General features: G+C 32.7%; 10 protein-coding genes across 10 annotated transcripts; 6 read left to right on the top strand and 4 right to left on the bottom strand.

The window, feature by feature from the left end:
- Positions 1–1,285: 1,285 nt before the first annotated feature.
- Positions 1,286–2,062, top strand: RKI1 (ribose-5-phosphate isomerase RKI1; the record flags this gene model as incomplete). The annotated part of the gene is made up of 1 exon (XM_003686031.1): positions 1,286–2,062. One exon carries the CDS (start codon positions 1,286–1,288, stop codon positions 2,060–2,062), a length of 777 nt encoding a protein of 258 aa, XP_003686079.1.
- Positions 2,063–2,482: 420 nt separating this feature from the next.
- ARF3 (Arf family GTPase ARF3) lies at positions 2,483–3,028 on the bottom strand (the record flags this gene model as incomplete). Its single annotated transcript, XM_003686030.1, has 1 exon — positions 2,483–3,028. The coding sequence occupies one exon, from the start codon at positions 3,026–3,028 to the stop codon at positions 2,483–2,485; it is 546 nt and encodes a 181-aa protein (XP_003686078.1).
- Positions 3,029–3,820: 792 nt separating this feature from the next.
- Positions 3,821–8,698, top strand: CMR2 (Cmr2p; the record flags this gene model as incomplete). Its single annotated transcript, XM_003686029.1, has 1 exon — positions 3,821–8,698. The coding sequence occupies one exon, from the start codon at positions 3,821–3,823 to the stop codon at positions 8,696–8,698; it is 4,878 nt and encodes a 1,625-aa protein (XP_003686077.1).
- Positions 8,699–8,992: 294 nt separating this feature from the next.
- Positions 8,993–11,119, bottom strand: ECM3 (putative ATPase ECM3; the record flags this gene model as incomplete). The annotated part of the gene is made up of 1 exon (XM_003686028.1): positions 8,993–11,119. One exon carries the CDS (start codon positions 11,117–11,119, stop codon positions 8,993–8,995), a length of 2,127 nt encoding a protein of 708 aa, XP_003686076.1.
- A 1,370-nt stretch (positions 11,120–12,489) lies between these two features.
- Positions 12,490–14,424, top strand: APP1 (phosphatidate phosphatase APP1; the record flags this gene model as incomplete). The annotated part of the gene is made up of 1 exon (XM_003686027.1): positions 12,490–14,424. One exon carries the CDS (start codon positions 12,490–12,492, stop codon positions 14,422–14,424), a length of 1,935 nt encoding a protein of 644 aa, XP_003686075.1.
- A 236-nt stretch (positions 14,425–14,660) lies between these two features.
- TMA46 (translation machinery-associated protein TMA46) lies at positions 14,661–15,683 on the bottom strand (the record flags this gene model as incomplete). The annotated part of the gene is made up of 1 exon (XM_003686026.1): positions 14,661–15,683. The coding sequence occupies one exon, from the start codon at positions 15,681–15,683 to the stop codon at positions 14,661–14,663; it is 1,023 nt and encodes a 340-aa protein (XP_003686074.1).
- Positions 15,684–16,120: 437 nt separating this feature from the next.
- Positions 16,121–16,429, top strand: SNN1 (Snn1p; the record flags this gene model as incomplete). Its single annotated transcript, XM_003686025.1, has 1 exon — positions 16,121–16,429. The coding sequence occupies one exon, from the start codon at positions 16,121–16,123 to the stop codon at positions 16,427–16,429; it is 309 nt and encodes a 102-aa protein (XP_003686073.1).
- A 1,498-nt stretch (positions 16,430–17,927) lies between these two features.
- CCT2 (chaperonin-containing T-complex subunit CCT2) lies at positions 17,928–19,511 on the top strand (the record flags this gene model as incomplete). Its single annotated transcript, XM_003686024.1, has 1 exon — positions 17,928–19,511. One exon carries the CDS (start codon positions 17,928–17,930, stop codon positions 19,509–19,511), a length of 1,584 nt encoding a protein of 527 aa, XP_003686072.1.
- Positions 19,512–20,530: 1,019 nt separating this feature from the next.
- AXL2 (Axl2p) lies at positions 20,531–23,002 on the top strand (the record flags this gene model as incomplete). Its single annotated transcript, XM_003686023.1, has 1 exon — positions 20,531–23,002. One exon carries the CDS (start codon positions 20,531–20,533, stop codon positions 23,000–23,002), a length of 2,472 nt encoding a protein of 823 aa, XP_003686071.1.
- Positions 23,003–23,258: 256 nt separating this feature from the next.
- On the bottom strand, positions 23,259–24,842 carry TPHA0F01520 (uncharacterized protein; the record flags this gene model as incomplete). The annotated part of the gene is made up of 1 exon (XM_003686022.1): positions 23,259–24,842. One exon carries the CDS (start codon positions 24,840–24,842, stop codon positions 23,259–23,261), a length of 1,584 nt encoding a protein of 527 aa, XP_003686070.1.
- Between the last annotated feature and the right edge of the window lie 402 nt (positions 24,843–25,244).

Genomic DNA, 25,244 nt, shown 5'->3' with positions numbered 1-25,244 from the left:
TTTGTTCCTATATTTGTTTTAACTGTTTACCAATTGCAATTAAATATTTTTGAAAAACCCTTGAACTTACAGATAAGAGACGTTATTGACACTCATATCCTCTTGATGAGCCCACTTCACTAAAACAATATACATGATCAGAATAGATTATATAAAGTTCCCTTACTTTTAAATTTTATGCTACCTTGAGATTGTAAACTCCGTATGATACTGAAATAGGTTTAGTGCCAACATCACAACCGAACGGGCTTAAAAACTGATACTAAACAAGTAACAGTTTCCTTTAGTCTTCCATGCTAACTGTTCAGCTCCATTTCTAACAGTTTTTCTCACGAATTTCGTACAACTAATTATGTACCTCTAATACTGAAGAGTTCTCTGACTGTATTGTACAGCAACTGTTCACAATGGGAAACACCGAGACAAATTATATTCTTACCCAGTAAAGTTTCGAAAGTTGAATTTTCTAGACATTCATATAATACGGCATTTTATGAAAAATGATATTCCCATCTCCAATCCAATTGCATGACAAAAAGGTAAGCTTCGATACGTTTTTACATAATATATGGAATACAATATTCTCTACAAAGCTCAGAGCATGCTAGAGTATTGTTATTGCAATCGATTGCACACTTTCCAGTGTCCTCTCTTACGATTTTTACTTCTAACATTTTTACTACGTTAAAGTTTGAAAGTTTCCAAACAAAGTTGGAAAATACTTGAAATTTTTATCCTCATTTGATTTCCAGCTTTAATTGTTTCCAGCTTTTTTGTATGACTGACTAATATAACCTTTAAGTCTCTCTCCCTCTCTGTCTCCTTTTGCTTTAATGTATCCTACTTACAATTTCTGTTTTCTATACATCTCTATAGGTCGGTCCTTTAATCAAATTCCGCAGAAACCTTTATTTTCTAATTTCTTACAATAGAAATAGTCTAAGGTCCTTCATATAAGGAATCAGTAATCCATCAATTACTTTCATATAACACTTAAACCACCGTTTGCATGCTTATATATGCATGCGCTGATTGTGGTCATGTATTATATAAAACAGTCATAAAATGAAAGAAAGTTATTCGTTTATTTATAGCCATTATATATTCTTATGTTAATTATGATCCAATAATTTATTCTTCATATCCTTAATATCTCTTCAAGGTTAAAAAAGTATTGTTATAGCATTCTACCCTATTTGAGAAATTACAATAGTAATAATTGAGATACAATTTATCAAAACAAAACATTAACACACACACAAACGTACACAAAACTCATTATAACATGTCTTACACTGTTCCAGATGTATCATCTTTGCCTGCATTATCTGATCCTTTAGAAACAGCTAAAAGATTAGCTGCATACCGTGCTATTGATGAGAATGTCGATTTCAAGAACGATAAAGTAATTGGTATTGGTAGTGGAAGTACTGTCGTTTACGCTGCTGAAAGATTGGGTCAATACTTAAAGGACTTGAAATACACTGAATGTGTTTCAAAATTTATTTGTATACCAACAGGCTTCCAATCCAGAGCTTTAATTTTAGATAATGGCTTGAAATTAGGCACGGTCGACAACTATCCAGAAATTGACGTTGCATTCGATGGTGCTGACGAAGTCGATACAAATTTACAATTAATTAAAGGTGGTGGTGCATGTTTATTCCAAGAAAAATTAGTGAGTACTAGCGCTAAAAAATTCATTGTCATTGCTGATCATAGAAAACAATCTCCACATTATTTAGGTACAAATTGGACAAAAGGTATTCCAATCGAAGTTGTTCCTGCTGCTTATGTGCGTGTACAGAATGATTTAAAGAAGCTAGGAGCACATAAGATCGTTCTAAGACAGGGAACACCTGCAAAAGCTGGCCCTGTTGTAACAGATAATAATAATTTCTTAATCGATGCTGACTTTGGTCAACTTGAAGATCCAAAATCATTATATTTCAAAATTTTGACTTTAGTTGGTGTCGTTGAAGTAGGTTTATTCATCGATAACGCAGAAAGAGTTTACTTCGGTAACAGTGATGGTTCCGTCACACATGCCGATAGAAAGTAAACTGTCATATAATGCATAAGAAAGTTTCCATATTATAAAAATATATTTTGTAGAATATTCTTATGCAAGAAGAAATAATTATCACAACATCGTAGCATATTTTAATTAATACAATATTTCATTATAATTCATCCTCTGTTATTCTGTGATGATTTTATCAGATTTTAGCTCGACTGATTTAATGTCTATTATTATATTATTATATTATTATATTATTATATTATTATATTATTATATTATTATATTAATGTTATATCTTTATATTACAATCTGTGGCATTTTAAATGATAAATGTCAAAGTAATATATTTATTGTATTCTTTTTTAATTTTTCAATGCTTTACGATTAGGAAGTATAATATCACATGTTATACTTTTTTATATTATTTCATTTAAAATATCAACACCAGCCTAAACAAGATTACTTTTTTGCAGTATTAGTTGATATCCATGATAAACCTTCTACCAAACCTTGACCTGCCAATGCATTACTACCAATGACACACCACATTTGATTTTTCAAATTATCACCTAATTCTAAGAAATCTGATATTTCTTGCGGTTTCAAAGCACCTTTCAAATCTTGCTTATTAGCCCAAACCAACAATACAACATTTTCCATCTCCTTTTCACTAATAATACTATATAATTCTTCTTTTGCCTCGTTCAATCTATCCTTATCCTGCGAGTCTATCACGAAAATTAATGATGTAGTTCCTGGGAAATAATGTCTCCACAGTGGTCTTAAACGTTCTTGTCCTCCAACATCCCACATATTAAATTTTACATTTTTGAAAGAAACAGTTTCGACATTGAATCCTACTGTTGGAGCAGAAGTCTTGATCTTATTCAATTTTAACTTGTATAATATGGTAGTCTTACCAGCATTATCTAGACCTAACATCAGAATTTTCATTTCACGAGAACCAAACAGCTTCCCCAGTGCTTTTGAAACAGAAGAACCCATTATATTACTATTGTATTATTATTATTTTTTCTTCTTCGTTATAATAATTTATTGTCAGTCTCACCCTTAACAGGAGAAGTCTCAACGAATTTTGGAATCCTGAATATATTTAATAATTGACGTATTTAATAAACCTTTCACCGCTAAATATCTTCAGAATATTAGAATGAAAACCTGTGAAACAATTTATATTATAATAATAATTTATTATTGTAATGGTGACTATATTTATGTATTTTTTCGTTACAGTTAGAAATATCCATTATTGTACAGAGACCGTCATTCGTGATGAGCAAACAAGCCATACGCCTAGAAAATGTATTGAATGAACCACTCGGAGTATATTAAACCTAATCTTATTTCAAGCAGCACGCATACAAAATAAAATAACATAGTTTGCAAAAGTTAAGATACTATAAACTCAATTGATTGATTTAATTGATTTAGTATCTATTTGTATCTGTCATGTTGCGTTAGCTCCGATGTTGCGGTTTACCGTACTAATGAAAAGTGTCATTAACATGTATACACTCTCACGTGACTTGGAATTATTTGAACTCTTTTCTAATAATTTCAGGGACAGAATATTATATAGAATGTTAGAGTGATGATTTGATTCTGAATATAGTAACAATTTTCAGTTACACATTTTTGATTAAAATCATTTAAATATATAACGATGTGAACATGTGCTTGTGTTTTTGTCTGACAGTTCGAAAGTCTCAGTACACTGAGTAGGTTTTTATTGGGACTGCTGCTATCATTGGGTTGCAACTATATACACATCGATCCATGGATTTCTCAATACCACCGGAGTTGCCGCTAGTGTTACAGAATCAATTGAATGAGTTAATAAAGGATTATAAAGAAGAGAATTTAACGTCGAAAGGTTACGAGACAAAGAGAAAACAACTTCTGGACAAATATAGGAACAATGAGCAGAAACTGCTTTTATCTAAACATTCAAATTTATCTTTGAACATAAATCGAAGAGAACCTGATTTGTATGGTTCATTAAGGATATCTAATTCATCAACCTCTAGTGCTGACGCTAGTAATTTACAAGACTCACTTAAATATAATAGATCAAGTATAGATTCTACAAGGGAAGATTACAAGGTGGGTTCAGTACGGCAAAATCAGATTTATAGAGTGACGACTACAAATTCAAATTCTACTTTATTTTCTCCAAGAAAACATAAGCAATCGTCCTCTCTACAGTTATCTTTGAATTCGTATGAATCTGGATTGGAGTCATATACACCTATGACACCTTTACTGCCGAGATTAGAATCATTACTTGAATCAACATTCTTGCCATTAATCCTAAGAGGAAGGTATAATCATTACGAAAAGGAGACAGCTATTATATCTATAAATGAAAAAAATAAAGAATCGAGCATAACTTGGGGAAAATTATATTTGAGAGCTGAAAAAGTTGCACATGAGTTAAAGAAAAGTCAGTTGAAGAAAATGGATAAAGTTCTACTATGGTACAATAAAGATGAAGTGATAGATTTTACAGTAGCCTTACTAGGTTGCTTCATTGCAGATATGATTGCAGTACCTGTTTCATTTCAAACTTACTCATTAGTGGAAATTATACAAATTATCAAATTAACAAATTCTCAATTCTCATTAATATCTAGCGAATGTCACAAACAATTGGACAATTTACAAACAACAAACAACAATACAAAGATAAAGTTAATTAAAAGCGGGTTCATTTCACAAGTGACATTTTTGAAAACAACTGATCTAGGCACATACAATAAGGCCAAAAAAATGACACCCACTTATGATGTTTCTCAAATCTCTTACATTGAATTTACTAGAACACCATTAGGAAGATTATCAGGGATAGTGATGAAACCAAGAGTAATTAATGACCAATTAACTATGCTATCTAAAATCATAGACTCCAGAGCAATGCCCCATTGGAAAAAGGGCGAAATTAATAGATCATACAAAACTCGAACTGCAGAGAAGGGATTTACTATACTAAATACTTTAGATCCGACCCGTTCAACGGGGTTGATATGTGGTGTGTTATTTAATATATTTTCTGGTAACTTATTGATTTCTATTGATAACAGTCTTACAACAAAACCAGGTAGTTATGAGGAACTTATTTATAGGTTTAGTGCCGATATATTGTTAAATGAGCAACTTCAATTGAAGCAAGTTGTTATAGGTTATCTTGAAGACCCCAAAGTTATTAATTCTAGGAAACAAAAAATTAACTTGAGTTGCATTAAGTGTTGTTTAACTTGTTGTACAACAATAGACACTGAAGTATCAGATATGGTTGTACATAAATGGTTGAAAAACTTGGGATGTTACGATGCGAACATATGTTATTCTCCAATGCTTACGCTACCAGACATCGGTGGTATATTCATCTCTTTGAAAGATCAATTAGGCATGTTGGACAATTTCCCGATTCACAACACAAAATTAAGATTACAAGATGATGTATTTATTAATAAAGAAAAACTTAAGGGCAATATTGTTGAGTCAAGTATAACAGCAATGATAAATTCATCTAGTTCGTTTACCGAGTATTTAAGACTCACAACATTTGGATTTCCAATACCGAATGCGACTGTATGTGTTGTAAATTTAGATGACTGTACATTAGTTCCTGATCTGACTGTTGGTGAAATATGGATTTCATCGAAATCTCTAACAGATGAATTTTATCAAATGGATAGAGTTAATGAATTCGTATTCCATGCTAGAATAAACTTTCAAAAAATGTTCTCCTTTGTGAAAGGTAATACTCTAGAGGCGGCTCAATCGAAGGAAAAAATCAATACCATAATGAGTATAGTCCCACCGTCGACACAGTTTTTAAGAACTAAATTAATGGGCTTTGTTCATAATGGTAAAATATATGTATTGTCGATGATAGAAGACATGTTCCTACAGAATATGCTAGTACAATTACCAAATTGGTCACATACATCTGACATTACCAGAGCTAAGAAGCCTATTCCTTCACCAAATAAATCGGTCAATAATTTTGTTGAGAAAAATGATAATGAATTGACGCTAGAGAAAGGACCTAAAAGAATAGTCCAGACATATTATCTTCAACAAATTACAGAATCAATCGTGCGTACCGTAAGTACTGTGAGTGATGTTGCAGCATTTGAACTAAATCATAATAGTGATGAACATTTTTTAGTAATTATCGTAGAGAGTTCTTTATCCAGATCTACATTATTTCAAGAAGATAATCTTTTGGTACAATCTAAAGAGAAGTTGAAAAAAAGAGAACAGAAAATGAATGAGCTCACTGAGCAAATTTACAGAATTTTGTGGATATTTCATAAAATTCAACCTTTATGTGTTCTAGTGGTTTCTCCAAATACATTACCAAGAAGATATTGTTCCTTAGAACTAGCAAATAGTACCATTGAAAGTAAATTCCAAAGTGGTGAACTTGTTGCTAATTTTGTTAAATTTCAATTTGATAACGTTATTTTAGATTTCATCCCTCATTCTTTATATTATAATGAGAGTATATTTTCAGAACATTTGTCGAACTTAAGACACCTGGCCTTAGAACAGGAAAGGGGCTCTGATGGTGAAAACCAAAGAATGATCTTACAAACATCAGGCGTAGATTATCGAGACATTGTTTATGATCATCGGACAAATAAGAACTTAGGAATTTTTAAAAATCTTTTGGATATTTTAGAATGGAGAATTGAAGCCTTTCCAAACGAGTCAGCCTTTAACGATGGCACTTTTAAAGGATCTTCTAAGGAGAACGAAAACAATATACATAAAAATATTTCTTGGGGGACATTTCATAATATTATAGCTTCATATCTGAGAAAAATATTAACATCAAAAATGCCCTTGAATAAGGGTGATAGAGTTGTGGTTATGTGCGAAAATTCCATCGAGTACACTGCAATAATCATTGCTTGCTTTTACTGTAATTTGGTCGTGCTACCTATTGATATAATAAATGAAGATACAGCTGCTGAAGATATATCGTATTTAACTAATATTATTTCATCATTTTCGGTAAAGAGGTTGTTTGTGGATGGCAATACAAATTTTCTGTTGGAGAGTAACACAACAATCTCTCGATTATGGAAGAAAGAAAAAGCCGTAATACCAAAGGTAACCAATATCTCAAAGGTTAAAATAAAGACTGACGTCTCAATAAAAATGTTTAAAACGTACGCTATACAGAAGCGACAAAAGTTGAACTCAAATACATCTACATGCTTGATCTGGGTTAACAGAGACAATTCTCCAATTAAAAATACTCACCCTACTATGACAGCTTCGTCGCTTCTCAACTCATGTAAAATTTTAAAGGAAACATTAGAAATAACAAATGATGACACATTATTTTCTTTATGTAACTATACTCATGGGTTGGGTTTTATTATTGGCAACTTGCTAGGTATTTATGCTGGTTGTTATACAAACTATTTTACAATGGACGATATCTTTGTAAATCCAAATAATTTATTATTTGGATTGCAAAATATGAATGTTAAAAACTTATTTTTAACACCATCACTTTTTTATGCAATGATATCAAAGGCTTCTAATGTTATAGACTCAGAAAAAACTTTAAAAGTCAACGTTCCATCGAAGAAAAATCCAGCCACAGCAACAATTAAGCCTGATTTTCTAAGAAATGTTAAAAATATTATGATACCGTTTACAGGAAGGCCAAAAACCACAACAATTGAGAATATATTAAAGAAAAACGGAAATGTCCAAGTTTCTATTGAGCAGATCAGTTATATTTATCAAAATCAATTTAACTTTAACATATCTATGAGATCTTACATGGGCATCCCCCCAGTAGATATTTATTTGGATAGGAGTGCTTTAAGAGAAGGTTTAATAAAGGAACTTAACGGCTCAGATCGTATGAAATCTGGGTTAAGGATTCAAGATTCTGGTGTTGTGCCAGTTTGTACAGATGTGGTTATAGTCAATCCAGAGACTAAGAAACCTTGTCATGAAGGTGAATATGGTGAAATATGGTGTTGTTCTGAAGCAAATGTTTCAGACTACTTTATCTCTAGGGATGCCAATGATAAAAGTTCAAAGGTCAAATTAACTAGAGATACTTTTGTAACTGAACAATTTAAAAGTAAAATGGATGAATCTAATGACAATGGCTTAACATATTTACGAACCGGCGATCTCGGTTTTATCAAACCTCTGAAATGTTTGAATAACGATGGCGAGGAAATTTCATTCAACCTTTTATACGTCCTTGGAAGTATTGGAGATATTATTGACATTTTAGGTTTAACTCATTTTGTTGGTGATTTAGAAAGCACGGTAAAAGAGACAAACCCAAATATCGTGAATTGTATAATTGCAAAATGTGGTGGGTTACTAGTTTGCCTAGTTAAATGTAAAGAAACTACAAAGCAAATATATGCCAATTTAACGGTATTAATAACTTCACAGCTGTTATCAGAACATGGGGTTATTTTGGATTTATGTAGCTTCGTTGGTAAAAATAATATCGCAAAAGATATTCCTGAGAATTGGTCATTGCATCGCACGCAAGTTATAGAAGCATGGTTTGCTCAAACCTTAAACATTGAATCACAGTTTGGAATCAACTACGGTGAAAACATTTCACTTTACCTCTTATCAGATCTAGAAAGAAGTTAACTTCAGTTTGTTCGTTCTGCCATTTATATAAATTTTTTAAATAAATAGAAATATCTAATAGTTGTAGTACATAACAGCATACTGTCAATCATTATATTTGAAAATAATTCCAAATAAAAGTTCTGAACAACGAAATAAACCAAAATTGCATGTTCAAGCCAAAGAAGTTATAGATGAATATTCACAAAATGAGTTCTTCCCCTTCATCAATGGACCGTTAACAATTTTATAATATAGATGCAAAATTTTTTATGTATTTAAATATCTACCATCTGGAGACTATATCCTATTTCATCAGATTTTGAGCTGTACTTTTAAAAAATAAGTAACCAAAAATGGCAAACTTACTACTAATAATGGATATTGTATCATTAAGAAAAAAGATACACATTCCATTTGTACTGGTTTTTCAACATCGGGAGAGGTATAACTTGCTGTAAAATAAATTAAAGTAGTCATAGTAGGTAACGACCATGTAATTGCTATTACAAACAATAACATTCTATCATCTTCCCAGTTAACCCAGCCAGCTTTAACCAAACGATCGCACCATAAAACACCAAATATAGGCATAACACATTGCCTTAATATGACTAGTAGAGATGCAGTTTTCCAAAAACCTGGATACAATTCTCCAACACTTAGTCTACCTAAAGTTGCTCCCAATAATAATAGACCAAAAGGGACTGATGCAGCACCAACATAGCCTGTGAAATCAATAATAAAACTTAATGGAGGTTTTAGATCTGGTGCATTTGGTATATATGGGGTAGTGTCTGTTGTGACAAATAAAGCTTTTACCCATGGGATAAATGCACAAATCAATGCAATGATCACTGCCATAGATGCGGGACGAAGACAGTTTTTTAGAAAAAAAATTGTCAATGGTACAAATGGTAATTTTCTGATACTTTCTGGAAGTGAAGAACCTGACTCTTTCACATCTTTACTTGTAACATTGACGTCAGTTGTTACCATTCTTGTTAAATCGGCACTTTTAAACCTCTGAAAAGAGGACATAGTATTTATACTATCAGCTTGACTATCAGCTATAGATTGTCTTCTCTCAACATAATTACCATATTGATCAACGTTGGAATAACTTCTAATTAACTGATTCATGGAAGTTGTTGCATCTGAATGTCTTCTTATTGCAATGTTATGCTGCTCATCGGACAGAGCGCTAGTAAATGCTATAGGTTGACTACTTATTCTATAAGGAAGAGCATTGGAAATTGCTTCTTCTGATGCAATTGAAGTTCTAGTAGAAAAATTCCCCCAAGTCTGTGTTGGGCTCAATGCTGTAGATGCAATTGATGTAGTATTATCGCTGTCACTTTGATTAATCGAGTCATTTTCTGTCTTATCATCATTTCTCTCATTCTTAGAGTTTTCAACTCCCAAATCCAACTCACTAGAATCTGTGCCTAAAATAATTTTTGAACTACTCAATTCTCTGTCGCTTGTGCTATCATTTAAATCGTCATCGTAACTATTAATACTGGACATGTTGGAAGCATTATTGCTTATATCATTCTGCAGTCCTCTCCTAATTTGCTTATTAATTAATTCGGTTTCGTTAAATTGCAACGTAGGGCCTTCTTCCGGGATAGGCATTGGACTAATAACAGTGAACCTCGAATTTGACCCGGAACCTGTACTCAACATAGAAATGGTCGATGACTCCGCTGATGATACATTATTGTTTTTAATATCAGGAATTGATAGATCACTTTGATTTTTTTTTCTTATTCGAAGCAGATTTAAATTAAATTTTATTTTATTTTTAGTATTTACAAGACCTTTGGGAGATGCAGATAGATTGTCGATTTCCTTTTTAGGATTTGAAGGTACACCTAAACTATTTGAATTTCTATCACTATCATGCACGGCATTTTCTTCATCGTTATACGTAAAATCGTATTCGATTAGTCTAAACCCACCTAGGTTAAAGACACATAGCAGAAACATTGTCAAAAAAATAATGACTGATGCAATACCCTTTTCACCTTCTTCTTCAGTGAAAATCAACCCTTGGTCTAGAGTTTGCAGATAAGCAATCGGAAGATCACTAATATTTGGGAACATCCCACCAGCCAAAATGCCACCTCTCCATTCTTTGGGTACAGGTAGAAACTTACTGCAGACGAATGCAAAGAACATGCCAGTACCAAAAATCAAAGCAGCTGACAAACAGATGATACCTACATCTTTTATATCCTTATCTTCAATACTTGAAACGATTTTATTGAATGACAAACATGGCAATAGAACTGTCAAAACGATATTAGAAATCGATTTAATCGATTCTGCTGAAACAATCTCTAATTTTGCACAAAGAAATCCTACACCTATAATCAAATAAATTTTTATAATAGGTTTCACTGACGACCAAATCACAGCACCTAAGGATACTGTCATTTGATGTATATATAGTTTTTTATTTTATAATATTCTGAAGTTAAATAAACTTATTTGAAGTTAACGCAATGAACATATATATATGTATATGTCTAATCGCCATGTATCAATCGTATTTGTTATTTAAAATCAACGAATATTCTCAATTAATTGAATGAGGACTAATTAAAAATCACAGTATTGTTCAGATCAAGCTCGAAAATTTTGCTCAAATACATCTATTCAGCTTTCTTTTATATAAGTTTCATCTATTACTTTTAACCATCTTTGAGGAATACTTTCCTTCATGTTGTAGTTTTACGATATTAAAATTTAGTCAACCTCGAAGATCGATGAATCGGACCTTATGGGGTAGATGATTACAAGTAGTAAGCTACTATCATTAAACAAGATATTTGATGCGAGTGGGGGATGCATATCATTCGAAAACGAATATTACCATTATTGCAGTTTTACGATATACTTTTAACGGTATGGACAATGGGAATACCAGTAATGAGTTGTTTTCATCCAAACAATTTCGAATGTTGTTAATAATTCGAAGAAAGAGCATATTTCGAGGGTTACTTTACATCTCAAAAATTTGCGGGTGCTTCTTAATTAGTACCTGACTGTCGTTCCAGTTCCAGTTTATTTCAATTAATACCAAAGATAAACTGTTCTTAAAGGTGAAGAGATGACACATCATATCGGTTGATCTACATGTATTGTATCAATCTCATTAATATATACATATTTAATTAAATCTATATTTAGATTTTTTTGAAACCTTTAGGGTCCCAAATAATGGGACCTTGCTAAAGTAGAGAGTCGCTATCTTAACCAGGACCGTATATATTGCTAGTCCTCAATGTCTGGTATATGCATTTTACAATCTGTATATTATTGTCTTGTCTTGTGACTGGTCTGTATTTGCAATTACATTGTATTCTTAAAAGGCAAATAAGGTAAAATATCATTAGTTCGTTTTATTAAGAAAAAGATAAATTGAATGATGTTTAAATGTTAAAATATATGGTTTTTTAATATATATAACAACATGTATGAGCAGAACTAAGTGCTGCTAGATCAGTGTCATTATTAGAAAGTACGTAAAGAGGTTTCATAGATTTAAGAACTCTACTGAGATTATACATATATATATGATTGAATTTTACCATACTAATTGCCGTTTTGATACACAATAGACAATTTCCAGTAGCTTTGAAGTTGTATACTGCAAATATTATCCAACAGAGATCGTTTGTAAGTGGAAATATTATAAGGAAAGTAGAATACTCAACAAAAGTTAATAAGAGAAAACAGTTAAAGAAAGGGATATATAGAGGCAAGTTTCAGAACTTAAAGAAAAAATATTGTACCCTTTTAATATGAGTTCGTACCTGAATGATAAATATAATAAAAATAACAGTTCCTTAATGTATAACGATGAGGTTAATACTGATAACCTTTCTGGGAGTAGGAAACAAAAATTCTTTAATTTAGTTAAAACAACAAGAGATACGTATCTACCAACGATACAACAAAAGACCATCGATGGAATTCGAAGTACTCGAGAATCGATAAATAACTACAAAAACTCAAATTCAAAAGACTTCTTCAATAATACCTCTCCACCAAGGGAAAATGCTCTTCAGACAGACATCCCAGGAAATATCAATATTGAGAACTTCCCAACGTATTCTACTCTAATAAAAACTTCAGCAGATGGAACAAAAGAGTATGAAACTGTAGTACGTTTTTTGATAACTTCACCTGGTGATGTAAACTCAATGAAGAATAAGTTATTATTATCACTGTGCAAACAGTATTTGAGGCCATCAACGTCAGCAGGATCTGATATTAATGACGATGATTCACAATATTTAGAGCAAAAATTTAATGAACTAGAAATAGACAATGGGAGTTCCCAACAGCATAACACAACAACAGAAAATGCATTTAACAAACCATTAATGCACCCAACATCAACTTCCATATCATCAACTTCTTCTCCTAGCATGACCAGTTCAATGAAAAATGAAGTAAATACATTGCAAGATCGTATAACAGGATTCTTGTCAAAGAAACTTTCAGGAATACCTACAATTATAACTCTATTCAGTTCTGATCTTACCGTAGGTAAATTTACATCTAATGAAGGAAATTATGAATATTATACATCTTTCGCTACAACCGACACTTATGGTTATACAGCCTTAAAAATAAAATCTAATTTCGTACCGAAGTCCATTAAAATCTCTCTAGATACACCATCAGGTTACTTAAGTGATGAGGTTGCCGAAATATTCCCTGTTTCTTTATTCAAATGTGATGGTATTGGACTGATTAGTGATATAGATGATACGATCAAACATACCGGTGTCACAGAGGATAAAAGATCAATGTTTAGAAATGTATTCATCCAAAGTGAAGATTTTTGGGTAATTGATGGTATGCCTGATTGGTACAACTCGTTATATGAATCTTATCAAACTGATTTTTTTTATGTGTCAAATTCACCTATGCAACTATACCATACATTGAACCAATACATTTCAGATTACTTTCCTGTTGGTCCAATTTTCTTAAAACAATACAGTGGTAATATTATATCTAGTATAATGTCACCAAGCTCCAATGGAAAATTAGATAGGATTATTAACATTATTCAGGATTTTCCAAGTAAGAAATTTATTCTAGTTGGTGACTCTGGTGAAAAAGATTTCGAAACTTATGTCTCTGCAGCCCTACAATTTCCAAATCAAATACTGGGTATTTTTATAAGGTGTTGTAAGAATTCTATGAGTGATTTCGGATTAAAAGAATTTGAGTCAAAAGAAGTACTGAATGGAATTATAAAAGAAAAATATGAATCACTTATGTGTGAAAATAATATAACGAAACTCGAAGTAAGAAGACGACCCCCTCCTCCTCCAATAGCAAGAAATAAACCTACTTTAAATGCTGTGCAGGTAGATTCTATAAGACAATCCCGGTCATCTGTAATATTTAATTCCCAATCAACGTCGAATATAGATGCTACTACTATAAAGGCTAATTCAGCACCTCCTCCATTACCACAGAGACCAATAGCTGGGAAGAATATGCCGTTTGATATTAATATAGATGACAGAAGCATCGATTCTTCAAATGTGCTATATGATAATAAAGCCAATCAATGGAAAGCTAGGGTAGAAGAAGGAATATTTAGATTGAAAGCAAATGGAAATCACAAACTAGTTATGAGAGTAATGTTCTTCACAGATTCTAAAAAATGCTTTGAAACAAGTGTATCATTAATCAATAACTCTTTAAATAAATAAAATCCTTCTAATAATCAATGTTTAATTATCATGTCACTGCAAAGAGACCACATAAGTTTAATGAAGTTAATTAATTACATTTGTAACCATTATTTAATAAAGAATAAACAGTATACAAGGGCAATAGATTGTCAGATAATATAATCTGTTATTACAAGTTAATAGAAATTATTATATATATTATTTGTATAGAAGTTATCTAAAGGATACTATGATGAATGGATATATTCTCGAGATTATGCTGTGCTTTTGATTGAGTTATTAACAACAATCTCAAAAGTTGGGTTACTGCCATCACCATAATCCTTAATAGCAATGTCATCTTTATGTTCAGCTTCATGTAGTGCATTTGTGAATTCAGTCAAATCCCAAGTTGAACCTTGTGTACCATCAGCAATCGTGGTCTCATCAAAGTTCTTGTTATCCTTGAACATTTTCAAAACCACTTCACGACCAGTAGGTTTCTTTTTACTATTTTTCTCGTTATCAGAATTAATTCTTTCAATCATATGATTTCTTTTCCATTCTGCGAAATTCTTAACGACGATTGGAGTTAATTTAGTCCTATCTAATTTTTCTCTTTCTGTTTCGATGAATTCTTCTAGAGTAATCTTTGGTTGGTTTGCCAAACTTTCTCTTTCCAGACGTTGTTGTTCTTTTGTTTTCAGCACGAAACCTTCTGGTAAAGAGTGTCTATACATACATTTATCACCATTATTAGGACAGACCCAAAACCAACCGTATTTACCGTTTTCAACTGCTTCTATAAAGAATTTACAAACTTTATCAGTTGTAGTTCTTGGGTTACCATGTTTAGACGTAATGACAGATCTCAATTTCTCTTCATCCCAATTGTCCATTGTATCTTCTTCCTTTTCACTTCTCGCATCTTGATATAAATCCCTCTTCTCAACTTTTCTACCCACATTCAAATCATGTGAAAACTTACACTTATTACCTTTGTTACAGTTACCTAACTTGAACAAAGCACAAACGATAGTCTTTGGATCTACACCCGCTCTCACACGCTGATCAAGAACCGGATTAAATAATGCTCTCCTCTCTGCTTCAGCAGCTTCCAATCTTTTTTTCTCTTCTAGTTTTTGTCTCTTCAAATCTTCCTTCAGCGGATCAGATTGGACCTGTTTGATATATTTTTGGACCTTGGTAGACCTGTTCTTATTCTTCATACCAAACGTCTTATCGACGTTGTCCTTTTTCTTAGCAACTGGTTGTTTTTGATTTTTTTTTGGCGGCATCTTCAAAGATATTTATCTGGGGAATCTTCAGTTACTGTTGCGTTGGGCCAATACGGTAAACGATAATTAATTTTCAATTCTACAACTAGCTAAAACAACACTAGTGCTGATAAAATTAACCTTGTTATATTACAAGTTATATAAACCGTATATTTATAATATAAAACGATTTTATGTATCGTTAAACTCATCACTAGAATTTTTTTCATTGTATGTTCATCGGAACTGAAATATTTTTTGTCGCTTCTCTGCTTTTGATGATGACCTCGAGGTTTTTTCGGGTAAGCCGTTTAAAGGAAATAGGATCAATCCTATTTCCTTTAAATATTTAGATGCTGGATTAAATATTATTTTAGAGTGTGTCTTAGTTTTATTTGCTTTATAGTTGAGATAGGTTAGCCAATGCTAATATATGGCATACTGTTAGTTTAGACGAGATGGAGCTTGACAAGAACTGTTCTGTTCATCCTATCGAACTATGTGTCTACTCGATGCTTTCGTCTGACTTGGATGGTTTATACCAGACTATTAATGAGTTGAGAAATTCGCAGGTTTTGTTGATATTGTTTATAAAAAAGTGTAGGGACTCGTTGAAAAGGGAAAACGACGTTCTGTATTCTGCTAAGGATTTAGAAGAGTCAATTATCAAATTGAAGAACTTGACGAAGAGGATCGAATCCTTGAGAGGGAAGTATAATAAGTTGAAAGAGAAAACTGACACGCTCACCAAGACTATTGCCTCTTAGATTATTGACAATTTTAATTAGTCAGTGTTGTGAGAACTTGTAATGGAGTAAAACTGTTTGTGAACTGAATTTGAGCTCCGATGGTACCGCCGAGAGGTACACTGCCAATATCTCTGCCATGATGGTGTAACACACGTTTACAAAGCTGCAAATTACTATATGTTAACTTATGTAGCGATGGTTGCGACCCAAATTGGAAATTGGAGACTATGACGAGTAGCAATAACTGGCTAATATTTCTTCTTTAACGTTGCAAAATATGCCTTGTAAAGACACGACTATCAATTTTTAGTCGTATCATGGACTTTAATTTGAATGATGATGGGTTGAGAATGCGTGGTTAATTCTCTGAAGAAGTAACCCTTATGATCTGGATTATTGGAGATAGGATCTCTGCTTGGCAGGATCACAGGAATCAGACTTGGATAGTTATTTGATTTCTGGTTACAATATGTTTTGCAGCAGTATTGAATATATTTTGAGTGATTCAAAGTTTCATTTTTCTATTAGCAGTCTTTTCATGGTATATATATTCAAATTAAGTGTATTGTATATCAGTATCATTGTATGCCCGTGATCGAAACATTTGTTTGGGCTTCTTTTGAGTAATAAGTTGGTTTACATAACATATCTCGTTACCACTTGCATTTTGCTCGTGTTTCTTAATCAAGATATCGATATATCAGAACATATACGGTATGCCAATATTGTCCTTTGTTGAATAAAGACAAGTGATTAAGCGCTGTGCATTTCTTTGCTATCATATAATGTATTTTTTCAAATTTTTTACATATGAACTATAATCAATTACATATGATCGAGTTAAAAAATTTATGCTGCTTTAGAATATGCCTGTTATACGAGCAGGCCTTTAATGGTTTGGATATATATGGGACTGACTAGCCTTCCTTTCCGATAGCCAAAGTATCCCGTTGACCAGGCATATAACTGTTCCATGAATGAGATTTGTTAGAGCTACAGTTTCCTGAACATTACAAAAGTGTAATTGTTATAAAGAAACTACTGATAACTTTCTTAGATCATAGATAATTCCTACCGATTGGCAGAAAAAACAACGTAGATAAATTGTCCAAAACAGCATCACTAAGGAAACCGTATCGGTGCAATGATTCTTTCCAATACGACCAAAACCGGATTGTCTCGACGAAGAACAATAGTCTAATAAACAGTGGCCTCTCAGTTACAATCTTCTAGGACTGTCATTGCTGTCACTTGGGCATTGGACGACACTGTCACTTGGAACAACCTGTTGCGCGTCATGTGACTATACGTATCATGTGATCTAAAATTGCCCGCTTAATCTTCATCATCTTTAATGTGTGGCGAAAAAACATTTGTTATAGTGAAGTTTTTTATTGAATAAATTACATTACAATATATATAAATTATAAATATATATTTATGATAATTTAACGATTGGGTTGTTCTTAGGATTTGTTGTAATCCAGACTGATCCACAAGAGAGATTACGGAAGCAATGAGTGTTCAAATTTTTGGTGATCAAGTGACTGAAGAAAGGGCTGAGAATGCCCGTATGTCCGCTTTTGTTGGTGCAATTGCTGTTGGTGATCTAGTTAAGAGCACACTAGGTCCAAAGGGTATGGATAAGTTATTACAAAGTGCTTCTAGTGATGCGTCTTTAGTGACCAATGATGGTGCCACCATTCTTAAGTCCATTCCATTGGATAATCCAGCTGCTAAAGTTTTAGTAAACATTAGTAAAGTTCAAGATGATGAGATTGGGGATGGTACCACTAGTGTCACCGTTTTAAGTGCTGAACTTTTAAGGGAAGCTGAAAAGTTGATCGAGCACTCGAAAATCCATCCACAAACTATTATTGAAGGTTATAGAATTGCATCAAACGCTGCTTTGAATGCACTAGAAAAACATGCTGTGGATAACTCAGGTGATAAAGAAAAATTTCGCAAAGATTTGGTCGATATTGCGAAAACTACATTGTCATCGAAAATTTTATCACAAGACAAAGAATATTTCTCTAATTTGGCCACTGATGCTATCTTAAGATTAAATGGTTCCACCAATCTAGAACACATCCAAATTATTAAAATCTTAGGTGGCAACTTATCAGACTCTTTCTTAGACGAAGGCTTTGTTTTAGCTAAGAAGTTCGGTAACAGTCAACCAAAGAGAGTGGAAAATGCAAAAATCTTAATCGCTAACACTCCATTAGACACCGATAAAGTTAAGATTTTTGGTACGAAGTTCAAAGTCGACTCTACTTCTAAATTGGCTCAATTAGAATTAGCTGAAAAGAATAAAATGAAGAATAAGATTGATAAGATTTCAAAATTCGGAATAAATACTTTCATTAACAGACAACTAATTTACGATTACCCAGAACAATTATTCACAGATTTAAAAATCAATTCTATTGAACATGCCGATTTTGAAGGTGTTGAAAGATTAGCATTAGTAACAGGTGGTGAAGTTGTATCCACATTTGATGATCCTGAAAAGTGTAAGTTAGGTGAATGTGATTTGATTGAAGAAATTTTTATCGGTGAGCAACAATTTTTAAGATTTAGTGGTTGCAAAGCTGGCCAAGCCTGTACTATTGTATTAAGAGGTGCCACTGACCAAGTGTTAGCCGAGGCCGAAAGATCATTGCATGACGCATTATCTGTTCTTTCGCAAACTACAAGAGATACCAAGACTATCTTGGGTGGTGGTAATTCCGAAATGTTAATGTCCAAAGCAGTCGACACCGAGGCCCAAAATGTTGATGGTAAGAAAGCACTAGCTGTTGAAGCTTTTGCCCGAGCATTAAGACAATTACCAACTATCTTATCAGACAATGCAGGTTTTGACAGTAGTGAATTAGTTGCCAAACTAAGATCATCAATTTACAACGGAATTCTAACCTCAGGTCTAGATTTGGACAACGGCACCATTGCCGACATGAGAGAATTAGGTATTATAGAAAGTTACAAATTAAAAAGAGCTGTAGTCAACTCTGCTTCCGAAGCAGCCGAAGTATTATTGAGAGTCGATAACATCATTCGTGCTAAGCCAAGAACGGCAAATAGACAACACATGTAATATAATTAAATATATAACAAAATAACAATAATATATATAGGTGCTTTTTTGCGATAAAGATACCATGCAATCCAGTAATAAGTCTTCACGTAAGCAATACTTACATCACCCAAACATACATCCAAACATAGAACCAATGCAATATACTTCAATGGGCAAACATTCCAAAGCACACTAGTCGAGGCTGAAACAACACCCATCCCACGTACTTCAACATTTTGGCGACCTTCTCTTGTTAATTAGCCAATGAACCAAATGAATTCATTAACTAACTAACTTTGGTGTTTTCGTGTTCCTTAAACATCTCACTTTTTCGAGATCTCAGAATTCCAGTACAGTAAGTAAAAACAAGAAATCCACGCCATAATGAGCCGACTGTATTGGGAAAGACGCGTCTCTTCTCCAGAATTAAAATATGAAAAGGTTGACAGTCTCGAAAATGTTTGTAGGATCTCATGATGATTTATGACCACTTAGAGGAGAAGTTGATGAGGTATCTGTAGAGGCCAGAATTTCGTAATTGGTTTAACTGTATTAGGCTATTTAAATATTCAATGGCTTCTGCCAAATATAGATTGTGTCTGCAGTAGTTGGTTAGTAAACTAAGAGCATTCTTGTAATGTTTCACTGGATTTTGGATTAATGAATTACTGTATATGGCAGTTTAATTAAATAGGTATTCAGACCATTGTGTCTCTATCTTAAATATATATATATATATATGAACACATTTATTTATATGTCTTTGATAATTACTTTCCGCTAAGTGGGTTTCACTTTCCATTGTAGTCAAGATCTAGTTTCAATTAGTTGCCATCCACAATAACTAATATTCATATTATAACACGCTGCTCTTATATATCTGGAATATATAGTGAAGGTATATATATATATATGAAACAGAAGAAAAACACGACAAGAAACCATTACGTCGTACAATCATTTTTACAAGTACAACAACAAGACCAAGCGGTAAACTATCAAAATATCTGCAAAGTCCAATTCACATACAACAAACAATGATAAGGACATTATCGACCGTTTTAGCATATCTTTTGTTTCTCATAGCAAATGTGAATTCTTACCCATATGAGGCATACCCTATAAATAAGCAAATACCGCCAGTCGCTAGGGTAAACGAAGATTTCCAATTCATGATATCAAATGATACATACAAATCGTCACTAAACGACTATCAGCAAATAACATACAAGGCATTTAACCTACCAACTTGGTTATCCTTTGACGAAAGTACACGTACCCTAACGGGCTCCCCAAGCTCTGATATTTTTACTGATCTAACTGCGGAGTTGTTATATTTTAATTTCATTTTAGAAGGTACAGATAGTTCTGATAATAAAAAATTAAATAACACATATCAGTTAGTTATCACTAATTATACCAGCGTTGAAGTAGCAGAAAGTTTTAACTTATTAGCATTATTGAAAAACTATGGCGACACAGATGGCAAAAATGGTCTGATTTTATCACCAAATGATGTCTTTAACATCACTTTCGAAAGATCTGATTTCGATTCATCTTCTGGATATTCAGTAAGTACATATTATGGACGTTCAGAAAAATATCACGCACCATTGCCAAATTGGATATTTTTTGACTCTAATAATTTGAAATTTAGTGGTACAGCTCCAGTGGCTAATTCACAAATTGCTCCCCAAGTTTCATACGATTTTTCATTTATTGCCTCTGATATTGAAGGCTACGCAGGTTCTGAAATTCCATTTTCCATTGTTGTTGGTGCACATTCCTTAACAACTACTGTCCAAAACACAATTCTAATAAATGTTACTGACGACGGTGCATTTAATTATGAATTACCTTTGGATTACACTTTCTTGGACCAACAATTGGTTAGTACTGAAAATATCAGTTCAGTCCAATTAATTGATGCTCCAGATTGGGTTTCGTTAAATAATTATACAATCGAAGGAACAGTAAATTCAGATTCTGCGAACTATGGCAACAATACATTCTCTGTATCGCTTTACGATATATACGGGGATGCAATCTACTTTAATTTTGAAATTTTATCAACAACTTCATTATTTGCTATAACGTCATTTCCAAGTGTGAATGCAACTAGGGGTTCTTATTTCCAATATGCTTTTTTGCCTTCCCAATTTACTGATTATGATAATACCGAGGTTACAATTAAACCTTCAAATTCTTCTCAAGACTATTCATGGTTATCATTTAGCAGTTCCAATTTAACTATATTAGGTAACGTTCCTGAATTATTCGAATCACTAGATCTTTCTGTGATTGCAACAAAAGGTGAGGAAACTGAAAGTTTAATTTTTAGCATAATGGGTGTCGGAAATTCAAGCACAACATTTAATTCTACTAATTCTACTTCTATGTCTTCCAGGTCTTCTTCATCAACTAGAACATCACTATCATCCTCTACAACATCAACATCATCTTCGTCTTCAACATCAGCTTCGTCTTCTCAATCGCAATCTACAACTGCGTCTTCAACAGCAAGCACAGTTGCTGTTTCAAAAACATCTTCAAATAAGAAGACAGTAGCAATTGCATGCGGCGTTGTTATTCCTATTTGTTTTATCATTTTACTGGTATTGGTTTTCTTATTCTGGAGAAGAAAGACTAATAAAGCTGCTGCTGATGAAGAAGAACACCCAACCACAGATGGACCAGCTATTAAACCATATAGTCCAAATAATGGGGAATCATCTCCATCTGATCCATTTGTCGATGATAATAACCAAAGAAGTATTACAGGGTTAGTATATAATTCATCCAGTTCAGATTCTTCCTCATTTTCAGATAAGGATACTCGCTCTAGTAGTGAAAGCAGTAACGATATTTATGTCGATGCCAACCATAATCCTAGTAGGGAAATGTTATTGGGAAGTATGGATAACTATTCCTCTGAAAACTTAAATGATAATAATAGAACATCATCATTGTATTTGAATGATGAACCTGCACTACGTAAGTCCTGGAGATATACTCAAAATACTCTATCAAATATTACAGAAGGAAAAGGCAGAGAAAGTATCCTGTCTTTGAACACTATTTCAACAGATGAATTTATAAACACAAAAATTTCCAATGAAGGTCAAGTAAATAAAGATCCAAGGAAATCCACACTAGGATTACGTGATTCTGTTTTTGGCAGTAAATCATCTGTTTATTTTAATCGCAATTCAGCTTCGAACCAGGAATCTAGTGAAATAGCATTGCCAACTCTTCAAGAAAATAGAAAAAGTCTTAATCCTTTTATAAATCAGACCGAAAGTGACTCAAAATTATCTCCATCATTGGTGTCATCTTCGTCTGATGAAATTATACCAATTAGGCAAGGCAATAGTTATGGTTGGGTCAATAAAAACGACAGTCTAAACTCAAAACTAGGAAAGAAAAAGGTAGTGACTATCAATGATGACAGTAACATTGATATTGGCGAAGGATTAGAATATGAAGGCCATCTTGCTGAGCAAGTTTAGGTGACATGGACTATTAAACTTTTATAGATAAAAAAAACATCAATTATAAAATTATTATGATGATATATCTATTATTATGTTTATTAACATAATTAAAAATTTGTAATACTATTAATAAAATAATAATTAATAAATTCTAGTAACAATGTATTTATATGTAATGTTTAAAATAGATCATATAAGGTCTAAATCATAGGTGGGAATATTAATAGTAATAAGGTTATCGAATTGATGTGCAAAATGCTCATGTGATAGATTAGTAATTACCCTTTAAAGTTTTAGCATATTGTGCAGTTTCAAAAGCACGTCTTCTCGCTTCGATATACTCTATCATTTCAGAGTAGGATTTTGGAATGACAGTAGGATAACCAACAGTATTGCCTTTATCATCAAATGTATCACTTGATACAAAGAATGAATAAATAAAAGAACCAGATTTATCTTGTTTATCAGAAGCTAGTTGTTGAACCCAAGTATCAACTTTTACTTGAACTAAAGTCCCTGGTTTTGATAGGAAATCACCTTTGTGAACAGACAATTCATTAGCAGGAGTTGGTTGGAAATCAGAAATAGAAATATCAATATCTCTGTTAGGTGTGCTATTCTTACTATGTAGATGTTCTGTATAAACAACAGTAGCATTCATGTGTAAAATTGAACCAACCGGAACTGGCGTTTTAAAAGTTGTTGAATCTAATGATACAAACCTTGGCAATGCATGTGAAAATGCGGCTGCAGCACAGTATGCTAACTCAAATGTTTGCCTCATTAAATAACCACCAAATATCATATATGAGTGCCTGTTTCTATATTGGGGTTGCATAAACATTGTTGACTTCAAAGTAGTATCATTCATTAGCATTGCATTCTCTAACTTTCCTGATGTGGAATTCATAAGTTTCTTAGAAGCACCCCACAATTTATGAATCATTTTTGATTCCTCGTGTGTTGGTGGAATTTTTGCAAGATTCTCATTAATATTTTTCATTTTTTTAGCCGTTATTCTTGACTCTGCTCTTTTAAAGTCCATCCATTGCTTCTCATTTAGTGGTAATAAACGGTTAATTGCCAAAGATTTGTGAGTTTCAGGATTTCTAGCAACAAAAGTAAAACTTGCTGTTAGAAATATATCATCATCTGATAAATTCGAATCATCTTGTAGAGTGTTCTCATTCAGTTCATGTTCCATAGCTCTAGCTGTAATTGCAATTTCCATCGAAGATCTACCTGTATATATAACATTACCCGATAAGATAACGTTAAAATTAGATATCAAATCAATTTGTTTTAATAAGTATATTCTATCGATAGAAGCTGTCACAATCATTGGCTCAACAGGAGAAGTGTGCTTATATGCTATCTTACCAGCCAAAGAATCCAAATCTTGAAATAATTGGCCCATTCTTATTCTACCAGCAGCATTCACGTAAAAATCAGCAATCAATGGGTTCTCCTTGAATGGTAAATAAATGTAAGCGAATGACTCTTTCTGTGTTTTATCAACGATATCAGTTGATTTTATATGATTGTAAACAAATGAATCAATTATTTTACCATTAGCCAATTGCTTCTTACGCTCGTTCAAAGCATTTAACCAAGTTGCCTTATAATTGTTTACTGAATCGACAGTTAGCTTTTGATATTCATAATAATCTGTGCTTTGTGTGGCGGTGGCATCTGGTCTTGAGGTTAAATCCTTATTAGCTTTGTTATCCTTACCAGCTAAACTACATATCGTAGAATTGGATGAAAATTCTCTTTCAACTCTCAACGCAACTTGAGTTATTGGTGTAAAACGTATTTTACTTTGGGTAAAACACTTAGAAGAATAGCTTATCATTTCCGGGGGCTGATGGAAGTTATTCAGTCAGTTGGGTATGATATTTTATTCTCTTATACAATAATAATGAAGAGTTACCTACTTTCAATATTATATGAGTTCTAAACTTTGTATCTCTCTTTCATAATTATGATATATTAAAGTTGACCTATTTCCTTCGATGACCTTTTTTCATTAGTTGCAATTATGAAATCCATATAGAGCAAAAAAAAACATACACAAGTAAAAACACAGGTCAAAAAAAGTAATCACAATCTAATAATAAATATGAGACGATTAACATTAGTTTATATGTTATATCACATTGTCTCCCACCTATATATGTATATGTGCATATTTATTAATAATAATTGCAGAGTTTAATTTTTCAATGGCCTTGATATTGAGATACTTGTACTAGAA

Source organism: Tetrapisispora phaffii, chromosome 6, assembly GCF_000236905.1.
Source record: "Tetrapisispora phaffii CBS 4417 chromosome 6, complete genome".
Taxonomy (NCBI): Eukaryota; Fungi; Ascomycota; class Saccharomycetes; order Saccharomycetales; family Saccharomycetaceae; genus Tetrapisispora; species Tetrapisispora phaffii.
The sequence above is the reverse complement of the archived record's forward strand: the minus strand, read 5'-3'. Positions and strand labels throughout refer to the sequence as shown.